This window comes from Onychostoma macrolepis, chromosome 07 (assembly GCF_012432095.1).
Source record: "Onychostoma macrolepis isolate SWU-2019 chromosome 07, ASM1243209v1, whole genome shotgun sequence".
Taxonomy (NCBI): domain Eukaryota; kingdom Metazoa; phylum Chordata; class Actinopteri; order Cypriniformes; family Cyprinidae; genus Onychostoma; species Onychostoma macrolepis.
Window position 1 is genome coordinate 19588522 of NC_081161.1, and position 17379 is coordinate 19605900.

Consider the following 17379-nt stretch of genomic DNA (forward strand, 5'->3'; position numbering starts at 1 on the left):
CCTGAACCCATTGCTTCCAAAGACCTCATAGAGAAATATTACAGTCCTCTGAATGAAGATAAATATCAATACACTGCATGATCTTGCAGCACATGAGGTCATTACTAAAAATGTTTCATTTCGGCAATGCATGTGAGAAAAAGCACATTTTAAATCTGAATATGATTAAGGAAACATTACATAATGTAAGCATTCAGTTTCATAGCTCTTCTAAATAGGATTAACACTCTATAATCCCCACACTCCGCTTTCTGCAGAGGAGACCAATAATTAAGCATGACACCAGGATACAGCATCGTTTCCAGTGCAGCATCATGCAATGCATGTGTGGCAGAATTATACAGATTTTCATTGATAATCACCTACCCAAAATAACTCAACAATTTTCTAAACATGACTCATTTCCACACAAACTTAACAACTGGAGCGTAATACATATCCCCCCAGTGAGCCAGTTTTGAGTCACACTAATCCTGCAGAAGATACCATACCAACATAACTCATTTTCAGATCTAATTAAACATAAGAACCAACTGGATCATTCCACAAACAAACCAATAAAATGATAAATTGGATGCTGAAATCCAAACTCGCAATAGAACTGAGTATCTGAGTCACATGGAAAACATGGTGTCAGTAAGACAGGAGATGGTGAATCTGAAATGTACATTCAACATACTGTACATTAAATATGTCTATCAATAAAATAGTCACACAAATATCAAAATGCTTAAACATCAATCATTTTACGCTAATGCATTGATCTATGAGAATGAAGATTAGTTCATTATTTCCTCATTAGAAGCACATATGGATGTCATGCAAATGAGATGTTCGAGGATGTGTGTTATATGCACACTGAGGGGATCCCTGTCCATGATTTATTTAACAGAGGGGGATGATGGTTATAGATGGATACACATGTGATGTGATAGATGTGTCCCTCACATGATGCCTGTGTAATGAGCGTGTGTGTGAGAGAGAGAAAGAGGGAGACCCTGCCATCTCCTTTATTTCTCCCATGGGAGATGGTTAAGAACCAGGCTGAGCGAGGGGGCAAATTACCGAGGCTCCCCCTCTCCATCCTTACATTGATCCCTCACCTCTGGGGTTCACTCTCTCCATCTCTGACGCCGTTCAGAGGGAGTAAAGCTAAGGTCATGTCATCAAAAGGTGGAAAGCTCTTGTACTGAAAACACAAGCCACGGAAAGAGAGAAAGTCTCTTAGCTATTTGGCATAGATATGTAGCCTAAATATATTTCCCAAGATACAAATTATCCTATTTAAAAGTTGATGTACTCTTGGTTTTTAACCTTTTGTTGTGCAAAACTTTTTTGACAAAAAGCCTCTAGATTCTAAGTTCTTCGGCTTCATTTAGATTTTTCCCACATGGCTATACACAGTTTTGACACTCAAGGACACTTGAGGGACTCATACACATCCCAAAGGCTGCAAACAGTCATTGATGCTCAAGGAGAAAACACACGACATTAAGAACCAAGGCTAAATAAATTTTTAACAGGATAATTTGTGTAAATTACTATTTTGTCTTATTGAAATATTCTTAAAAATCCATCATGCATCTTCCGAATTTTATTTTATTCTGTAATAGATTTATACATTTATAAACACAATATATAAGAATATATAAGAACATCTCCTAAAATCCAAACTAACACATTTAGTTGGAAGATGTTTTGGATGGATGATGCAAGTGTCTGTTTGAGTATATTATAGTATGTGTGTGTTCATGAGTGTGCATAAATCTATGTTCTGCATGTACATGCTGTATGTTGTGAATGTGTGCTTATGTGACGCCTCAGTAACTGGGGCAGAACTGATTGCTGCTGATGGCTGTAGGCGCGTAGAGACCTACATTCAGAACACAGACACAGGAAGGAATCAGAGAGAAAGAGGAAGGAGGGAATGTTGGAGGCGGAGTGTCTACTGTCTTGGTTTCATTCTAGATGTCCACCGAACAGTTGACTAATAATAGTATTAAAAGTAAATAAATCAGTAAAACAAAATAAAATAAATAAAACCAGTGTGAAAACAACTCCGAAGAGATGTGGAATGACGAATATATAACAGATGAAAGAGAAGGAGTGATAAAAAAAAAAAAAACTCACAACGCTTAGATAGGTCAATCACCAGGGACAGGATCTGGCCCATCTGCTCAGCTGATATAACAGGGAATTATGCATGCAGATTGGCACTGCATCTCCACACTCACCCCCAAACATGCTTCATGACGCATTTATGCCGTCTCAAAGATGTAAGGATGTGAGAGGATGAAAAGAGGAATGTGTTATTGGGGTTAACAGAAGTGAAAGGAGGGTAGGTGCATTGGAGAGTCATTTATGAGGAGAAAGAACAGTTGAAAAGAAGAAAGGAAAGAGGAAAAGTGTTGCTGCTTTACTCAGAAGGAGTATAAAGGATGAAGGTGACTTTTCTTCCTGTTTCCTTGTGTCCTTTCACAGGTGTGTGTGTGTGTGTGTGTGTGAGAGAGAGAGAGAGAGAGAGAACCCCTGCGTGGAGAAAATCTGTTCTTCCTTCTAAGAATCATAATGCATGAGCTGACATCATCTTTGACATCATTTCCTTCTAAAACAGAGTGTAACCAATGAAAATCAGTTTTTTAATAAAAGTCACTTATGATCAACAAGGCTGCATTTATTTGATCAAAATGATTTAAAATGACATTTATTGCTGGCAAAGCTGAATTTTCAGCAGTCACATGATACATTTTATCCAGGACTCTTTTATGATTTGAAAGTTCAAAATAACAGTATTCATTTGAAATAGAAATATTTTGTAGCATTATAAATGTCTTTACTGTCACTTGTGATTGATTTAATGTCTTCTCACAGAATAAAAGTATTAATTTCTTTAAAAACAAGTCTTACTGACCCCAAACTTTTGAACAGTAGTGCATATTTGCAGTATGCAGAACAATAACTGATTCTAATTTTAATTCCTAGCTCATTTTAATAATGAAATGAAATATTAATAAAAACATCACCACTCTAAAGCACTCCAAAGTAACACAAAGTATACAAATAATGCCCAAACAAAAATTGTGATGTTGTGTTACATGAACTATAAATAAAAGCCAGCATACTGTAGGCTGTTCAGATTTACAAATGTGCAGAATTATTAAATGAGAAATGGGTGATGAGCTTTGTGACCTCTGTGATGAGGCTTGAAATGTGAAATGATATAAGAAAGTATAATAATGCCAGAGGGCAGAGGGCTTTTTTTTTCAGCACAGTGATGAGGCCAGTGGATGGACATCAGCACCTACAGTGCTCTCAGATTTCAGTCTAAATATAATGCAGTGTGCCTACTTTTTTAGTATCTGCAAATCAGTATTTTCTCATTTTAAGGATCATAATGGTTGCAAAATTAACTGCATTTCCCAGCATGCACAGTCACATGAATAAGTCATACAAGTTTACTTGGCTATTTCCACTGGTGTTGTTGTGTCTGATGATATGAATTGTATGCGAGTTGTGACAGTTATCGATATTTCAGTACTCAGTAGTTTTGATTGGGTGGACCACCTGTCAATCAATCGAGCCCCTCATTCTGCCTCATTCCTGGTTTGACACCTTAAAAAAAAACTGATATAAAAAATACAACACATGTAATAATGGCCAAAATGTAATTAGTGTCAGCACCACTACATCATTATTTCTACATTCTGCTTTTCATTTATTCCACAAAAATGTATAATAAGGGTTTTGTGTTCTTGTTAGGAAAGTATAAGGTGCTTACTCATTCAAAAATGTTGTTTCTTGAGTAAATTAGGCAAGTATAAAGGCACTCTATGTTTTCAGAAAATCTGTTGCCAGAGTATTTTTATTTTGTTCTTATGAGGTTTGCAGTGCATCCAGAGGGTGAGAAACAGATTCAAAAACCCAAGTCTTTGATATGTTCTTGAGGACTGGCGTGCTAGATTTGTTACCAGAAACCCAAGGGTCTAATGATCCTTATTCAAGAGACCTCTCAGTTACCCACACCACCACACTTTATGGAAATCTCCATCTGCCGCTGTGCTGAGTTGTGGCCTTTTAGAAAGATCATATAAACCAAAATAGATTAAATGTATAGGGAGAGATGGATGATGGAAAACAATTATGCTGCGTTTAGTGGTCTGCACAGTGAAATGAAAGAAGTCTTTATTTCTAAGCCTGTGAAGATGCCTTATAGTTTGATGCGTCCATATGATGAATTTGCCATTAAATATGCTGAAGAATTAGAAGACTGACGTCAAATGGCTCAGAGGGGCATTGCTGGTTTACTGTTAGCTGTTGGTCAGATCTCTTCTGGAAAATCATCCATTTAGTCAAAGGAGTGTGATAGACTTCAAACATAAGAAAGAGAGCTGTAGGCGGTTCTGTACTGTCTAGCAAGAGCTAAAGAGAGGATGGAGAGGGAGAAGGGGGGTATGCAGAGTGAGAGTGGGTTGTATGACTCATTCTGACCTAGTTTATCGGCTAAGATGGGTAAGTAGGGATAATGCATAAACATGCTAATAAAATATTTTTTTGGTCTCCAACATTTAAATCAAAGTAAATTCTTAAAAGAGCCACAAAACCTATTAAATTAGGAGGGGAATCTGATTACAGGTGTGCAGTTAAAGAACTTTTGAAATGAAAATATGATAGTAATTCTGTGAATTTAATTCGACAAGTGCCATTCCAAGAGCGCTGATATACAGTCAACAGCACCGGAGCTTTTACTGTATCACTCTGCTGGCCTGTGTTTGTTGTTAATTGTATTTATAAGTGAATCCTTAAAGATTTCAGAGATTTCACTGATTTGTTCCACATACTGATTAATCCAGGGACAAACAAATCCCCAGCTGTGTCTGAAGTAGGTACAATGTAAATATATATATACATAAAAAACTGTGTTCTATACAGCTTATGTGTAAAGAAATCTGGATATGCTACATTTGTCATGTAACCTATTAGCATCATTGCCATCGCTTCCCTGTCTTTCACAAATCCTCTCAGTTCATAGTACATCATCCAGGTTCTTTTCACCTACTGTTTTATGAATACTAAAACACATCTTCTGAGTTGCAATGATTCTGCTTTCCCTTTATTTAGAACTATTTTTGCTTACGATGAAAAAGTAACTGGAAATATTGTGCCTTAAATGTAAGTGACTCAGTATTAACGTCTTGATTATTGAACTGCTGTATACACACAATTTTGCTGTTTGTCTGAATAAAAGCATTCGGTAACACTTTACGTAAAGCCTTTATGTATAATGCATTATAAAAGTAGTTTTAATGCATTAATTATGCATTGTAATGCAGCTTATAATGCATTGTACAATCTCATGAAAAAGTTTAACTACAGTAACACTTATCAGTTCATCACTATGCATTTTAAATTCAGTTCATAATGTATTACAACACACATTATGAATAATTATAATGCATTATACCCTTTAATAACCCTTTATAATGCATTATACATAAAGGCTTTAAGTTAAGTGTTACCATGGCTTCTTTCTTGCGTGAAACTGCTTAATGAACAAGCAGGGGGTATTCTATAAGCATTCAGTTACCTTTTGTCAAGTCAATGTATATCTAAATCAGACTCAACAAAAAGAGATCAACAAAAGCCACTGGCACGCAGGAATGGCATTGCACACTTCGGCCATGTCACACCCACAGTCTGTCATTAGATGCTTTCTTTATATGTGGCTCTAGTATCCACACATACTGGTTTATTTTTGGAAAAAGTATCTCTGGCCCAATTCCTTCTTGCCCTAAAACTTGGTAACTTTAATAGAGCCTCTGTGAATTGTCATACAGCAAAAATTCAAATGTAAACACAGCTCATTGTGAGTGGAAAAGAGAGCAAAACATTATTTGTCACGATGCCCTGTGGTCATGCCCAAGATATTTGTGGTAATGCCTGGCTAGTGCACAAAATAACAATGGTGCAGTGAGGTTGACGTTTCACTAAATATGGGATATTGCATACATATTATTGTATTCCATAGCTCTGAAGATATGGACTGACCTCTATTTGGATGACTAGACTGCATAAAAGACCCCAAAAACGAGACAGTGGTTTTCTTTGGCTTTGAAAATCTGAAAGATTTCCCAGAAATAGTTTGACGAATTGAATTAGTTTTTTCTTGTTATTCTCTCTCTCCATTTTAAGTATTAATAGTGTAAAGACCCAAAGAAAGGGGGTTTGGGGGAGGGTTTATGTTCCACTTGAAATGAATCTGATGTAATGTACTTGGAATTTGGTTAAGGCTATATTAAAGCTTTGTGTTACTGTGTGGAAGAAAAAAGAACAGTTGCAATTGAATGCATATCTGTATGTGCTGTGTAGTTTTAAATCTTTAAGAAGAAGCAGAAGTTTAAACAATATTCATTAGAGTAGTTCTCTTTTTTTCTGAACAACACAAACCCTATATAAGCATGTAAAATTAAGCAAGCATAAAAAAGTAAGCATAAAAAAGGTTTTGAGATTTCAGTAGACAATGAAGTGAAATGAAAATTATATAACCATTTACAGTTGTTCCAAATATATATGACATTCTTCGTTATGAGGAACACAAAAGATGTACTTTTAATGAATTAGGAACGAAGACTTTGCTAATACACATTGATAGATATCTTCAAAACATAATACATGACTAATTACATAACAAAAGTAACACATTTTGAGAAGAATCCCCTCTAGAGGAAAAAACTCATTTTCACCAACTGTAATTTACTTTTGATTAAATTTCTGTACCTACTTATTACTCTTTCCTCTCTCAGGTAAAATTTTAATTCACACTCTGTAGATTCTCTGGAGATTTGCGTCATCACTAACTCGCATGTAAAACAAGTTCCAACAACCACAGCAGCACTGCTGAGTCCTTGAAAATCAGACTCTGAGCTCATTTGGTGCCAAGTAAGTTTACGTTTTTATGGACATTAGATCACTGTCAGATGTATGAGAAACTGAGTCCTAAACACCTCACTGTTTTCTAAAAAATAAGAAAGAAAATGTGCAAGATAGATAATAATATATGTATTTTAATAACAGTGGAGATGAAGGATGGGTGAAGCAGGTGTCTTGGCTCAGTGGTGGTTGGCAGGACAATTTGATGCTGATGCAAGCAGTCTAGCTGTCTTGCTGAGTAATGTATGAAATGGAGGAGAACCTTGTTAGGCACAGACAGTGAAGATCAGCAAAGACAGAGAGCGAGAGAGGGCAAAAGGGAAAAGTTTTAGAGTGAGGGACATTTACATTTATGATCCAGGCAGATCTAACTTACAGTAATGCAAAGTTGCAATAAACAGGCAATACATACAGAACTGTTTACATCTCTCTGCACTATCCACTGGCAGCAGTGTAGGCCATGAACAGGGTTTTGACTTTAATTCTTGCAAAAAGCAGAGCAGAGCAGAGATGTAATGTGAGAGAATTCCCAAAAGAGTTCAAAGGAAGAGACCTTGAAGCTATTTCTGTAAATATGACACCCGGTTTTGGAGACAAAGGCTACTCAGACACTGTGACCTTGGTTTTGGATCTTTTTGAGAGGGCATCATTCTCCCCCTTCCACTGTGACAAGAGAACAAGATGATTGGGTCTTTATCACAGCAGTAAGACATAATCATGAAATCTCATTTCAGCTTCATTATCATTTATCACAGAATAACTTTGGCATTAATGAAGTCCCTGAATATGCAGATTGAATCCCACCCTTTATAGCCAAACTGATATGGTTTTCATTAAAGGAATAGTTCACTCAAAAATGAAAATTCTGTCATCATTTTTTTTAAACCAATGGTCACCAAAATGGTTTGGTTACCAACATTCCTTACATTTTAATAGAGGAGAAATAGTTTCAGTCACTGATACCCAACTGAATACACACAACAACATGCAATAATTTTGGTAACACTTTATTTTAAAGTGTCCTTGTTACACATGTTACACATACTTACTATTATAATAACAATTAATTTTGCAAAATTACATGCAATTAACCCTAAACCAAACCCTAATCCTGACCCTAACCATATAGTAAGTACATGTAGTTAATTAATATTACTCAGAACTTAAATGTATAATTATACTAATTTGTATATATATTGAAAATATTATAGCTGATAATATTATGGCTGAGAACATTGTGTTGGAGGAAAAAGTCATTTAAATAGGTCATGCATATATGTTTTTTTTTTTTTTTTTAATAAATAAGGTCTTTGGAAATTTCTGTCTTTCAGACTTTCAGATTCAGACTGTAAGCCTACAGACTGAATAACTCGCATCGGTCAGTGTGTTTGTGTCCCATCTCTCCTCCCTCTGGCCTCCATGTGACAAGAGAAAGTGTTCTGCCCAATACGATTCGCATGGATCGAGTTACTGGCCCTCTCGCGCTGCGCCGCTGCTGCTCACTTCACTCACTCACTCACCAGTCTCTGCCGCGCGGGGGGCGCACCGACCCACCGCTCCACACACACTCCGCTTCTTCTCACATCCATTCAGCTCGATTCCGCATCGTTGTCCGAAGATGACCGTGACTATTGCGGGGCCATCCACGAGCCTAACCTCCACCAACCGCGGAGAGTAGAACCGGAGCCGAGGAGAGAGAGAGAGATTAAGCCACCTCTCTCTCGTCTCTCCCCATCATCTGCCTCAATCCTCTGGGCAGCAAACCGACAGCTGAAGACACAGCGATTTCTGCTGAAATCTAGCTCTCACCCACAAACACTCTTCTGCTTTTAGCTCTCAAGCCGCGTGAATTGTGGAAGTAATTTAACACAAGGATTTTTTTTCCTGATCTGTATTCACTGAAGATGGATAATATAAACGTGGAGTCGGTGGAGAAGGAGTGCGGGGCGCTTGGTGGATTATTCCAGGCGATTGTCAATGATATGAAGGTGAGAGGTTTGACACGACGCTTTAAACACATGTAACCATATATTCTGCACGAGCGTGACCAGCATGCAGATGGTGAAGCTCTCAACCCCGTTATCACTAAAGTGGCTACGAGCAAATAACCATAATGCAATATACAATCGCCTATTCATGTTAGACCTAAATGACAGGGGGAGCGCTGTATGACATTCACTATCCTCCCAGAAGATGATAGATAGATAGATAGATGCATGCATACACACAGGCCTATAGTTATAGGCTACATTAAATTATGAAGGCATGTTGTGTATCATTCAATTCGATACGGATCGCCCTAATGCGGCTGAATACACTGTATACACACGAGAATGTTGTGCATGTAGAGAGGAAATGGAGGGGGTTTCATTCACACAATGGGAAACAGACTGAACTGCTGCTGATTAAGCAGATGCGGCCGCGCGCCATTCCGTGTCACACACCGTGAGATTTGTTGCGTCTGTCTGACGGATTGCAGCGTTCCGTCATATCATTGGGTCTATGAGCGTAAAAAGCGCGTCCGCGCTCGCGTGAAAACACCTTATTGATCTTCTGTCGGGTTTAATATTGTAACCACATCGTGAGAAGGACGCATAGTCGTTCTGAATGTCTGTTGACCGGGTTTCGGGACTCGTTTCCATGCATTATGTTCTGACGCTCTGGCAAACATTCAGGCAGTGAAACCCAATAGCGACCACATGACTTCTCTCCTGAGAAGCCTTCAAACTGCTTGTTAATATCACAGTGTGTTTACTAGATTGACAAAAAGATGTGATTTCCATAAGGTGTAACAGCTCTGTTCTCTCTGCTCTGCTCGCACAGATATTGTCTTCTCATTCATAATTTAACTCTTACTTCTCCAGCACCCTCATGGTCCTATTTACTTCCATGCTGTTAAATGGGGATTGAAAAATATGGGTCAGCTATTATGCCAACATGTCTGTGAGAGAATATTGAGCAGACAGTGGCATTGACACATGGTGTCGATGATGTTTGCCTCAGAGCTCTTAATTTCTGTGCCTGGGACAGTTCAGTCATGAACGAGCACTGCCTGAGAGACCTAGATCCAGGCTTCACCTTTAAGATGTAGGTTGATTCAGATGCTGCGCTGTTCCTGGTCTCGTTCAAGCTCGCACTGCGATTGGACCCGATGACCACGTGGATTCAATGCAGACATGCGGTTTGCCCCTGCCATCCTCTGATGTTGCTATATTGAGATAGGAGAGGCAGGAAAGCAGCTGAGGACTGTAAAGAGAGTTAAATTCAACTATGATTACTCAAAAAAAAAAAAAAAAATAGCGCAGGCATTTCCAAAAAATGAAGTTATTGTTCAAGAGCCAAGATTTGAAAATCTACCACTGACTGTCTTCTCTCTGCTTCTGCCTTTGCGTGTCTTTGTTTGTGGGATGTGGGTAGCCTGTGGGTATTGCCAGCTCACTTGTCATATGCGTCTCATCACCAGATTGTCAGTTGGATCTTCTTTGTTCCTTCTCTGACTCTGAGATCCCAACAGTACTGGAATAAACAAGGAGCCCAAATTCCCCAACAGAATCATTAAAGTATAGATTCAGTTTACTGTTCTTCTAGCGCTCTTCATCACACAGCAGATCTGAAGGATGCTGTTTGGAAACTAGCTTGTGGGAAAAATTGAACTGTACGTGAATGATAACTTGTTTGCTGCCAAATAGGAACAGGAAGGAATAATACGCCATATATGACTCTATTTAACTCCACAGGGGAATGTGAACATCAGTTGGATTTCAAAATAAATGTAGGTTTGATTTTGATACAGAACTGTACTGTAGTGTGTTTTTGTGTCCCGCTCTTGGGAGGGCATTGTTGTAAAAGGGTTGTTATGAGTATGGCTCTGGATCATGGGGGGAGGATGATCGGATTTGAAGGGAGGGGGAAGGAGAAATGAGATGGAAAGGGTAGAGGAGTGGGGCGGGCTGTCATATTTAGGCCCACATTCTTACCCCCCTTCTTGAGGTGAAAGGGCCCTTAGCAAGCGAGAGAGGGACACCAGCATTAGAATGTGATGATGACACAAGCACACAGTTGTCTGTTTGCCAGCTGGACCTGTTGTATATCATTGCTGTTTACATTTGCATGCCTCACACTGAGTTGTGCATACCAGCCTGTAGAGCAGAGTCGCTCATATAGATTCACACACTCGGTCTAGATCTCATTCTGCCTGGCTACTGAATTTGAGCTATGCCTTTAGTAATCCTTTGAATGTTTGTCTGGAGATAGAACTGGGATCTTGGTATATGAGGGTTTTTCTTTGGCTTTGGGTGCTTTTGTGTTGCTGGGTTGATTGTTATTAAAATTACATTTAAATGTTAAAAAAATTGATTTGATTTCAACCTTGTCTTTTAGTTAAATTTATATCACATTCATTTTAAAATATGAGAATCCATCAATCATCCATCGTTTTATATGAATTGTCATGAATTATGGCATATAATGCATGCTTAAAAAATAAATGTTATAAAGTTATAATGGGCCTTATTTCCAAGCAACTATTCTGTCAATGCAGGCAAAGTATGAGCATTTTATGTATAATTTAATACAAATATAAATTAACATGTGTATTTAAAATACATAAAATGTTTGCTTGGAAATTGGCTGATATTTTAGCGTAAATGTTTAAAATGGCATTTCTACTGTAGAATGGTATTAAACACAGTACCATTTGACATGTGGCAGAAATGGGAGAGCAGTTTGAATTTTCATTATTTACTTTCAGAAATAAAAGGAACAATGCTTCTGTGATGCATATACTGTATGTCCACTGTTGGCCATTATTAGTGGACAAATAACAGAAACTAGAAGAGTCCACACAGCTGGAAGTGCCCATAATTGAAGAAACAGCTGTAAATTTTGCTTACTGCTAACCAAATTTTGGTTAACCAAAATCATTTTCTTGTCCTGTTCTAAGGCTTATTCACACCAAGTACAAAAACTGTAATGAAAACTATAACTATAAAGTTTTAATAACTGTTCTAATTTTTTGAGGAAAGTCCACACCACAGCTATAACAGTAACAGCAATGAGGAAAAACATTGTTGGAACTACATTCAAAATGATTTTTCTAGCTAATGAATGGTAAAGGCATTGATTGCCATTTAGAATCCACCCCATTTAAAGAGCTTGATCATTTAAAACGGCAGATGACATAGTTGCTGTAATCTTATAATAGACAGAATGTTATTGTGTGTTGGTGTGGATGATAATACTTATAGTAATTGTTCTCGGTGTGAACGGTGCTTTACTGTTTTGGTCAAGCAGTGAAGCTGAGAATCCTCATGACCACTCAACTCATGTCCACTCATTATTTATCTCTTTATTTCTTAATTTGGGAAAGCCCTGAGATGAGCATGTGTTTTCACCAGCCTCTTGTTAAGCTCGTTAAAGATGAATCAAGTTGCTTTGGATGGAGGAATTTTCTTGGAAATCTTCCAGGAATACTCAGTGCGTCTTTGTTTGGCCTGTCAAACTCATCTCATCTCTTATGTCTGCTGACATGAGGGAAATCTCCCAAAGCTTGATGATGGGTAAGCACTGAAATATGTGTCAAATGAACATTTTACTGCTCAGGTTCAAAGCGGGGAGCTTTGCTGTTGGGAATACTGTCATATGAGCCCAGTGGCCTCTTGGTAGGGCATCAGATTTGGAGCTGAGGATTGTGGGTTTGAGCCCCATCTGGGTTGCCTTATAAGCTCAGCTGATCCTGCAGCTGAATGTGTATCAGTCTAAACTGCATTTCATTTTTAAAGCCCCTTCTTTCACACATGGTGCAGCCTAATGGCTAAGGATCAGGGGTGTTAACAGAAAGCTTTAAATGCAGTGTCAATTAAGGGACAGGAGAGGCACACGTTGCTCTTGACATCAGAAATACATTTAAACAGAAAGTGGCCATTAAACCAAGGGGTTCAAGGATCCTCAGAAATGGTTCTCTGCAAGTCTTTTATTCAGCAAGGATGCATTAAATTATTAAAAGTGAGAGTAAAAACATTTATAATGTTACAGAATATTTTTTATTTCAAAGTACCAAATCAGCGTACCATAATGACACTGCTGCAAAAATTCAGCTTTACCATCATAAATTACATTTAAAATATATGCAAATAGAATACAGTTATTTTAAATTTTAATATTATTTCACAATCTTTTTGATAAAAGAAAGAACATAATAGATTTTTTTTATTTTTTATAATATATTATAAATACAATACATTCTGGATTCCTTGGTCCTTGGTGTTCAAAAGTTCGAAAACCACTGTTTTAAAAGAAAGTTAGTGAATTTGCTTGAAAGAGTCTAGACATACTTCATTGTGTTTCACACTAGCTCTAGCCAGAGCTAGAGACAGATATTGTTGCACACAAAGGCACCTGTTCCTTTCAGCTTGATGACAACCCTGTCATTAAAGTAGCACCAGTTCTCTGACTGGTAGTCAATCACAGTAACCTCCCTTCCTTTTAAATTACACACAGCATCAAGATATACAACATCTAGTATCTCTGAGTGGTTTCTGTCATATAGCTTTCAATCAGACTAAGTACCCTTAGTTAATGTGAGGAAGGAAAACAACAAACAGATTTGAGTTGGGTTGGTTGGTTGGTTGGTTGTGTAAGAAAGAGAAAGATATATGCTTATATACACTCAAATCAGTCTCTGTCAGTGCCTAACAGCTTTCAACCTTATGTTCTGTTATTATCAGGAAACAAAAAAGAATGGAAATTACAGATGGTTGCATATTAGAAAAGAATTCATGGAACTAAATGGAAGGAAAGGGAAATGAAAATGAGCAGTTCAAGGAAAGACACATTTATATAGAGAATAGATGAGAAAGTGAGATAGAGAGAGAAAATAGGAGCTTGCATAGCGCTCATGTTAAGTGATTTCCATTATTCATTAGAGCATGGCTTCAGGCTGCTGTGGTAAATGTCAGAAATAGAGATGATTTGCCTCAATCTTTCATTTATTCATTCATTCGTTCATTCGCACCAAAGACTTCTGTGTACTGTAGTGAGGGTCTGACAGCTTTGAACACACTGGCAGTTTCTGTCCTCTGCCCACAAAGGCACAAAGCCAATCAGTGCCGCTTCAAAGGAGCCCAGCGGAAGCAGGACAGCCAATCACGTTTCGCGGCTTCCACTAGCCCCTTGATGTCCGTTCTCTAAATACATGCATTCCTCCATTCCCCCATTCATCCCTTTATCTGCTGGTTGTAGAGGTGACAGCGGAGCAGAGATTGTCTTATCAAGAGCATATCAAGGTCTCCGAGGTTCTGTCACAGACCCTTCATTAGTTATAGCTGAGGAAAAAAAACTAATTCAAATAGAGCATATCCCATTCAGCTGAAAAGGCATCCAAGTGTTATAATTTGTTTGTATTAGTATGTTAGCATAAGTAAGCTGCTTTGCTCATAAATTATGAAGCATACAATCTCACTGTTCAATCTGACAACAATTTACTGCCTGTCTGGCAGTGTAATTCAAGCTTGGTGATTTGCCAGAGAGTCAGAGACATGATGCTCAACACACAATCTGTTAGCAATATAATTTCATTTTGTGCAACGCTTTAACCCCATAAACATCTTTGTTAATATTAACTTTGCAGTGTTTCATGAATCTGTGAGAAAACTCAACGTCCACATTTGGAGATTGGGGAACAGTATTATTGATACCCAGCTAAATATTTCAATATAGAACAATTAAATATTCATCGCCTACATTTAACCTTCACAACTCACATAGTGCTAATGAAAATATTAACAACGAGGCCCTCTTAAGAACTTCTTAATGAGCAGACATGTGACTCTTCCCAGTATGAATCTCTGATTTAATTAAAGTTATATGAGTCTATCTTTTAGACTTTGTAGCCCTCAACAAAAGTCTTTAGTTTCTCACTGTTGTAAGAAGTGAGCTACACCTCTAGAGTCATGTTTGTGTTAAAACACAATTCTAGTAATAAGATCTTAAGAACAAATTAAGCTTCAAGAGAAATTAATCGTGCAGTACCGGTATACCAAAAACAGGAGCTTGGACATAGTAGAGAAAAGAAAAGACTGACAACAGACTTCAGTTGCAAAAGTGATTCTCTAGATAAGTATATGAATTATAATATAAAATCCATTATTGTTTAATGGCTGGAGCTATTGTTCGCCATTTGAATCGATTCACTTGTAGAAATGGAATTAGTCTAATGCAGCGCTGCTTTTGTCTTCCGCAATCACCAGTGAAAGCAGTGGGGAAGAAAAGAGAAATTAAACCAGCAGTGAGCTATTCATTTTCAGAGCATAAATGAAAATGAGTTAGTTGAACTTTGACAGAATGTGTCTTTAAGCTCTGAGGCAGTGGCTCCTCGTGGGATTCCATTAGCAAGAACGATGCCAGAGAGGGCTTCCTTTGTTAAGCCAGATCAATAGTGATTTTGTCGACATGTATTGGTATCTGGATCTAAACTCTTTTTTTTAGTTGCCTGTGTCACTTTTATAATCTGGTTTAGAGGGACATAGCAGACATACTGTAGTTGAGGGGTTAGTGGATTTGCTTAAGGATCACTGACAATGATGGAGCTCAAATTGAGCAAGGAGTATTTCTCTGAACATGTTGAGATGACCTTTGGAAGGGCCATCATCATAATCAATTGAATTTAATCCTCACCACATTATCAAGGCATGGAGTTGTTTGCCCTGTACACCTCTACAACAGAATCAGGGATAATGGCTGACAGAATGTATTTAAGGCCAATGAGAGTAAACAGTGCAGTGGCTGATCAATACAGATGTTCATCCTACTCTACATCTGCAGCTGATTTACCTGCCATGAGCAATATGATTCTCAGAGATTCATAATAATGTTTATTGAATCAGAGCATCTGTGCACCTGGTCTATATGCACAGTCATGGCGTTTTGGACGGTGTGTTTCTCTCTTTCTTGTCTACATCTTGAAATTTTTCATTTTTATTTAATTTTTAATATATGATGGTCATCTAACTGCCTTGATATCATAACAGCCACTGAAGACCTTCATGACCTTCACAACGTTTACAAATTAAGAATTCATGATAAATCTGTTAAAAATAAATGTAAAAATGTTTTTAAAATAATTAGAAGGAAGACATTGTGAGAAAAAAATATTATTACTTTTTTGATGGTTACTTACTTGATTATATATACAGTCATGGCCAAAAATATTGGCACCCTTGGTAAATATGATCAAAGAAGGCTGTGAAAATTAATCTGCATTGCTAATCCTTTTGATCTTTTATTTGAAAAATTCACAAAAATCTAACCTTTCATTGGATAATAAGAATTTAAAATGGGGGGAAATATCATTATTAAATAAATGTTTTTCTCTAATACACATTGGCCACAATTAACGGCACCCTTTTATTCAATACTTTTTGAAACCTCCATTTGCCAGTTTAACAGCTCTAAATTTTCTCCTATAATGCCTGATGAGCCTGACAAGAGATCAGAGACCATTCCTTTATCCAGAATCACTCCAGACCCTTTAGATTCCCAGCTCCATGTTGGTGCTTCTTCTCTTCAGTTCACCACTCATTTTCTATAGGGTTCAGGTCAGAGGACTGGAATGGCCAGCAGAAGCTTGGTTTTGTGCTCAGTGACCCATTATTGTGTACATGGCCATAATATTTCTAACAGAGTCAGTCACTTATTGATTTTTTATCTGTTGGTATTTGATAGAATCCATAATGCCATGTGTCTAAACAAGATGTCCAGGACCTCCAGCAGAAATATAGGCCCACAACATCAAAAATACAGCTGTATATTTCATTGTACTCATGGGGTACTTTGTATCCCTGTGTTCACCAAACCCATCTTGAGTGTTTGCTGCTAAAAAGCTCATTTTTTTAGTTTCATCTGACCATAGAAGCCAGTCCCATTTGAAGTTCCAGTCGTGTCTGATAACTGAATATGCTGGAGTTTGTTTTTGGATGAGCGAGGATAATTTTTCTTGAAACACTCCCAAACAACATGTGGTGATGTAGGTGCTGTTTGCCAATTTTTTTGAAGGTTTTCTGACCCCGAGACTCAACTATTTTCTGCAATTCTCCAGCTGTGGTCCTTGGAGAGTCTTTAGTATAGACACACGTTTATACTTATAGTTTCGTAACATTTTATGTTGATTGGAAATTCTTAATTATTGCCCTGATGGTGGAAATGGTAATTTTCGCTGCTCTAGCTCTTTTCTTAAAGCCACTTCACTAATTTGTGAAGCTCAATTATCTTTTGCTGCACATCAGAAATATATTCTTTGGTTTTTCTCATTGTGATGGATGATTAAGGGATTTTGGGCTTTTTCCCTCCTATTTATATTTCTGTGAAACAGGAAGCCATAGCTGGATAATTTCATGTTCATAATCACCCTGGAGTGCTCAAAATTGTGAATATGAATGGGAATATACTTCAGAGATA

General features: G+C 37.6%; 1 protein-coding gene across 4 annotated transcripts in view; it reads left to right on the plus strand.

Moving 5' to 3' along the window:
- Positions 1-8325: 8325 nt before the first annotated feature.
- Positions 8326-17379, plus strand: part of mtss1lb (MTSS I-BAR domain containing 2b) — a 70793-nt gene continuing 61739 nt past the window's right edge. Inside the window, exon 1 of one of the 4 annotated variants that reach the window (XM_058781852.1) lies at positions 8326-8915. In XM_058781852.1, the coding sequence (XP_058637835.1) occupies positions 8832-8915 (84 nt within the window). In that variant the 5' untranslated portion in view covers positions 8326-8831. The remainder of the gene's footprint in view (positions 8916-17379) is intronic. The other 3 variants (XM_058781853.1, XM_058781854.1, XM_058781855.1) reach the window with 3 other exon arrangements.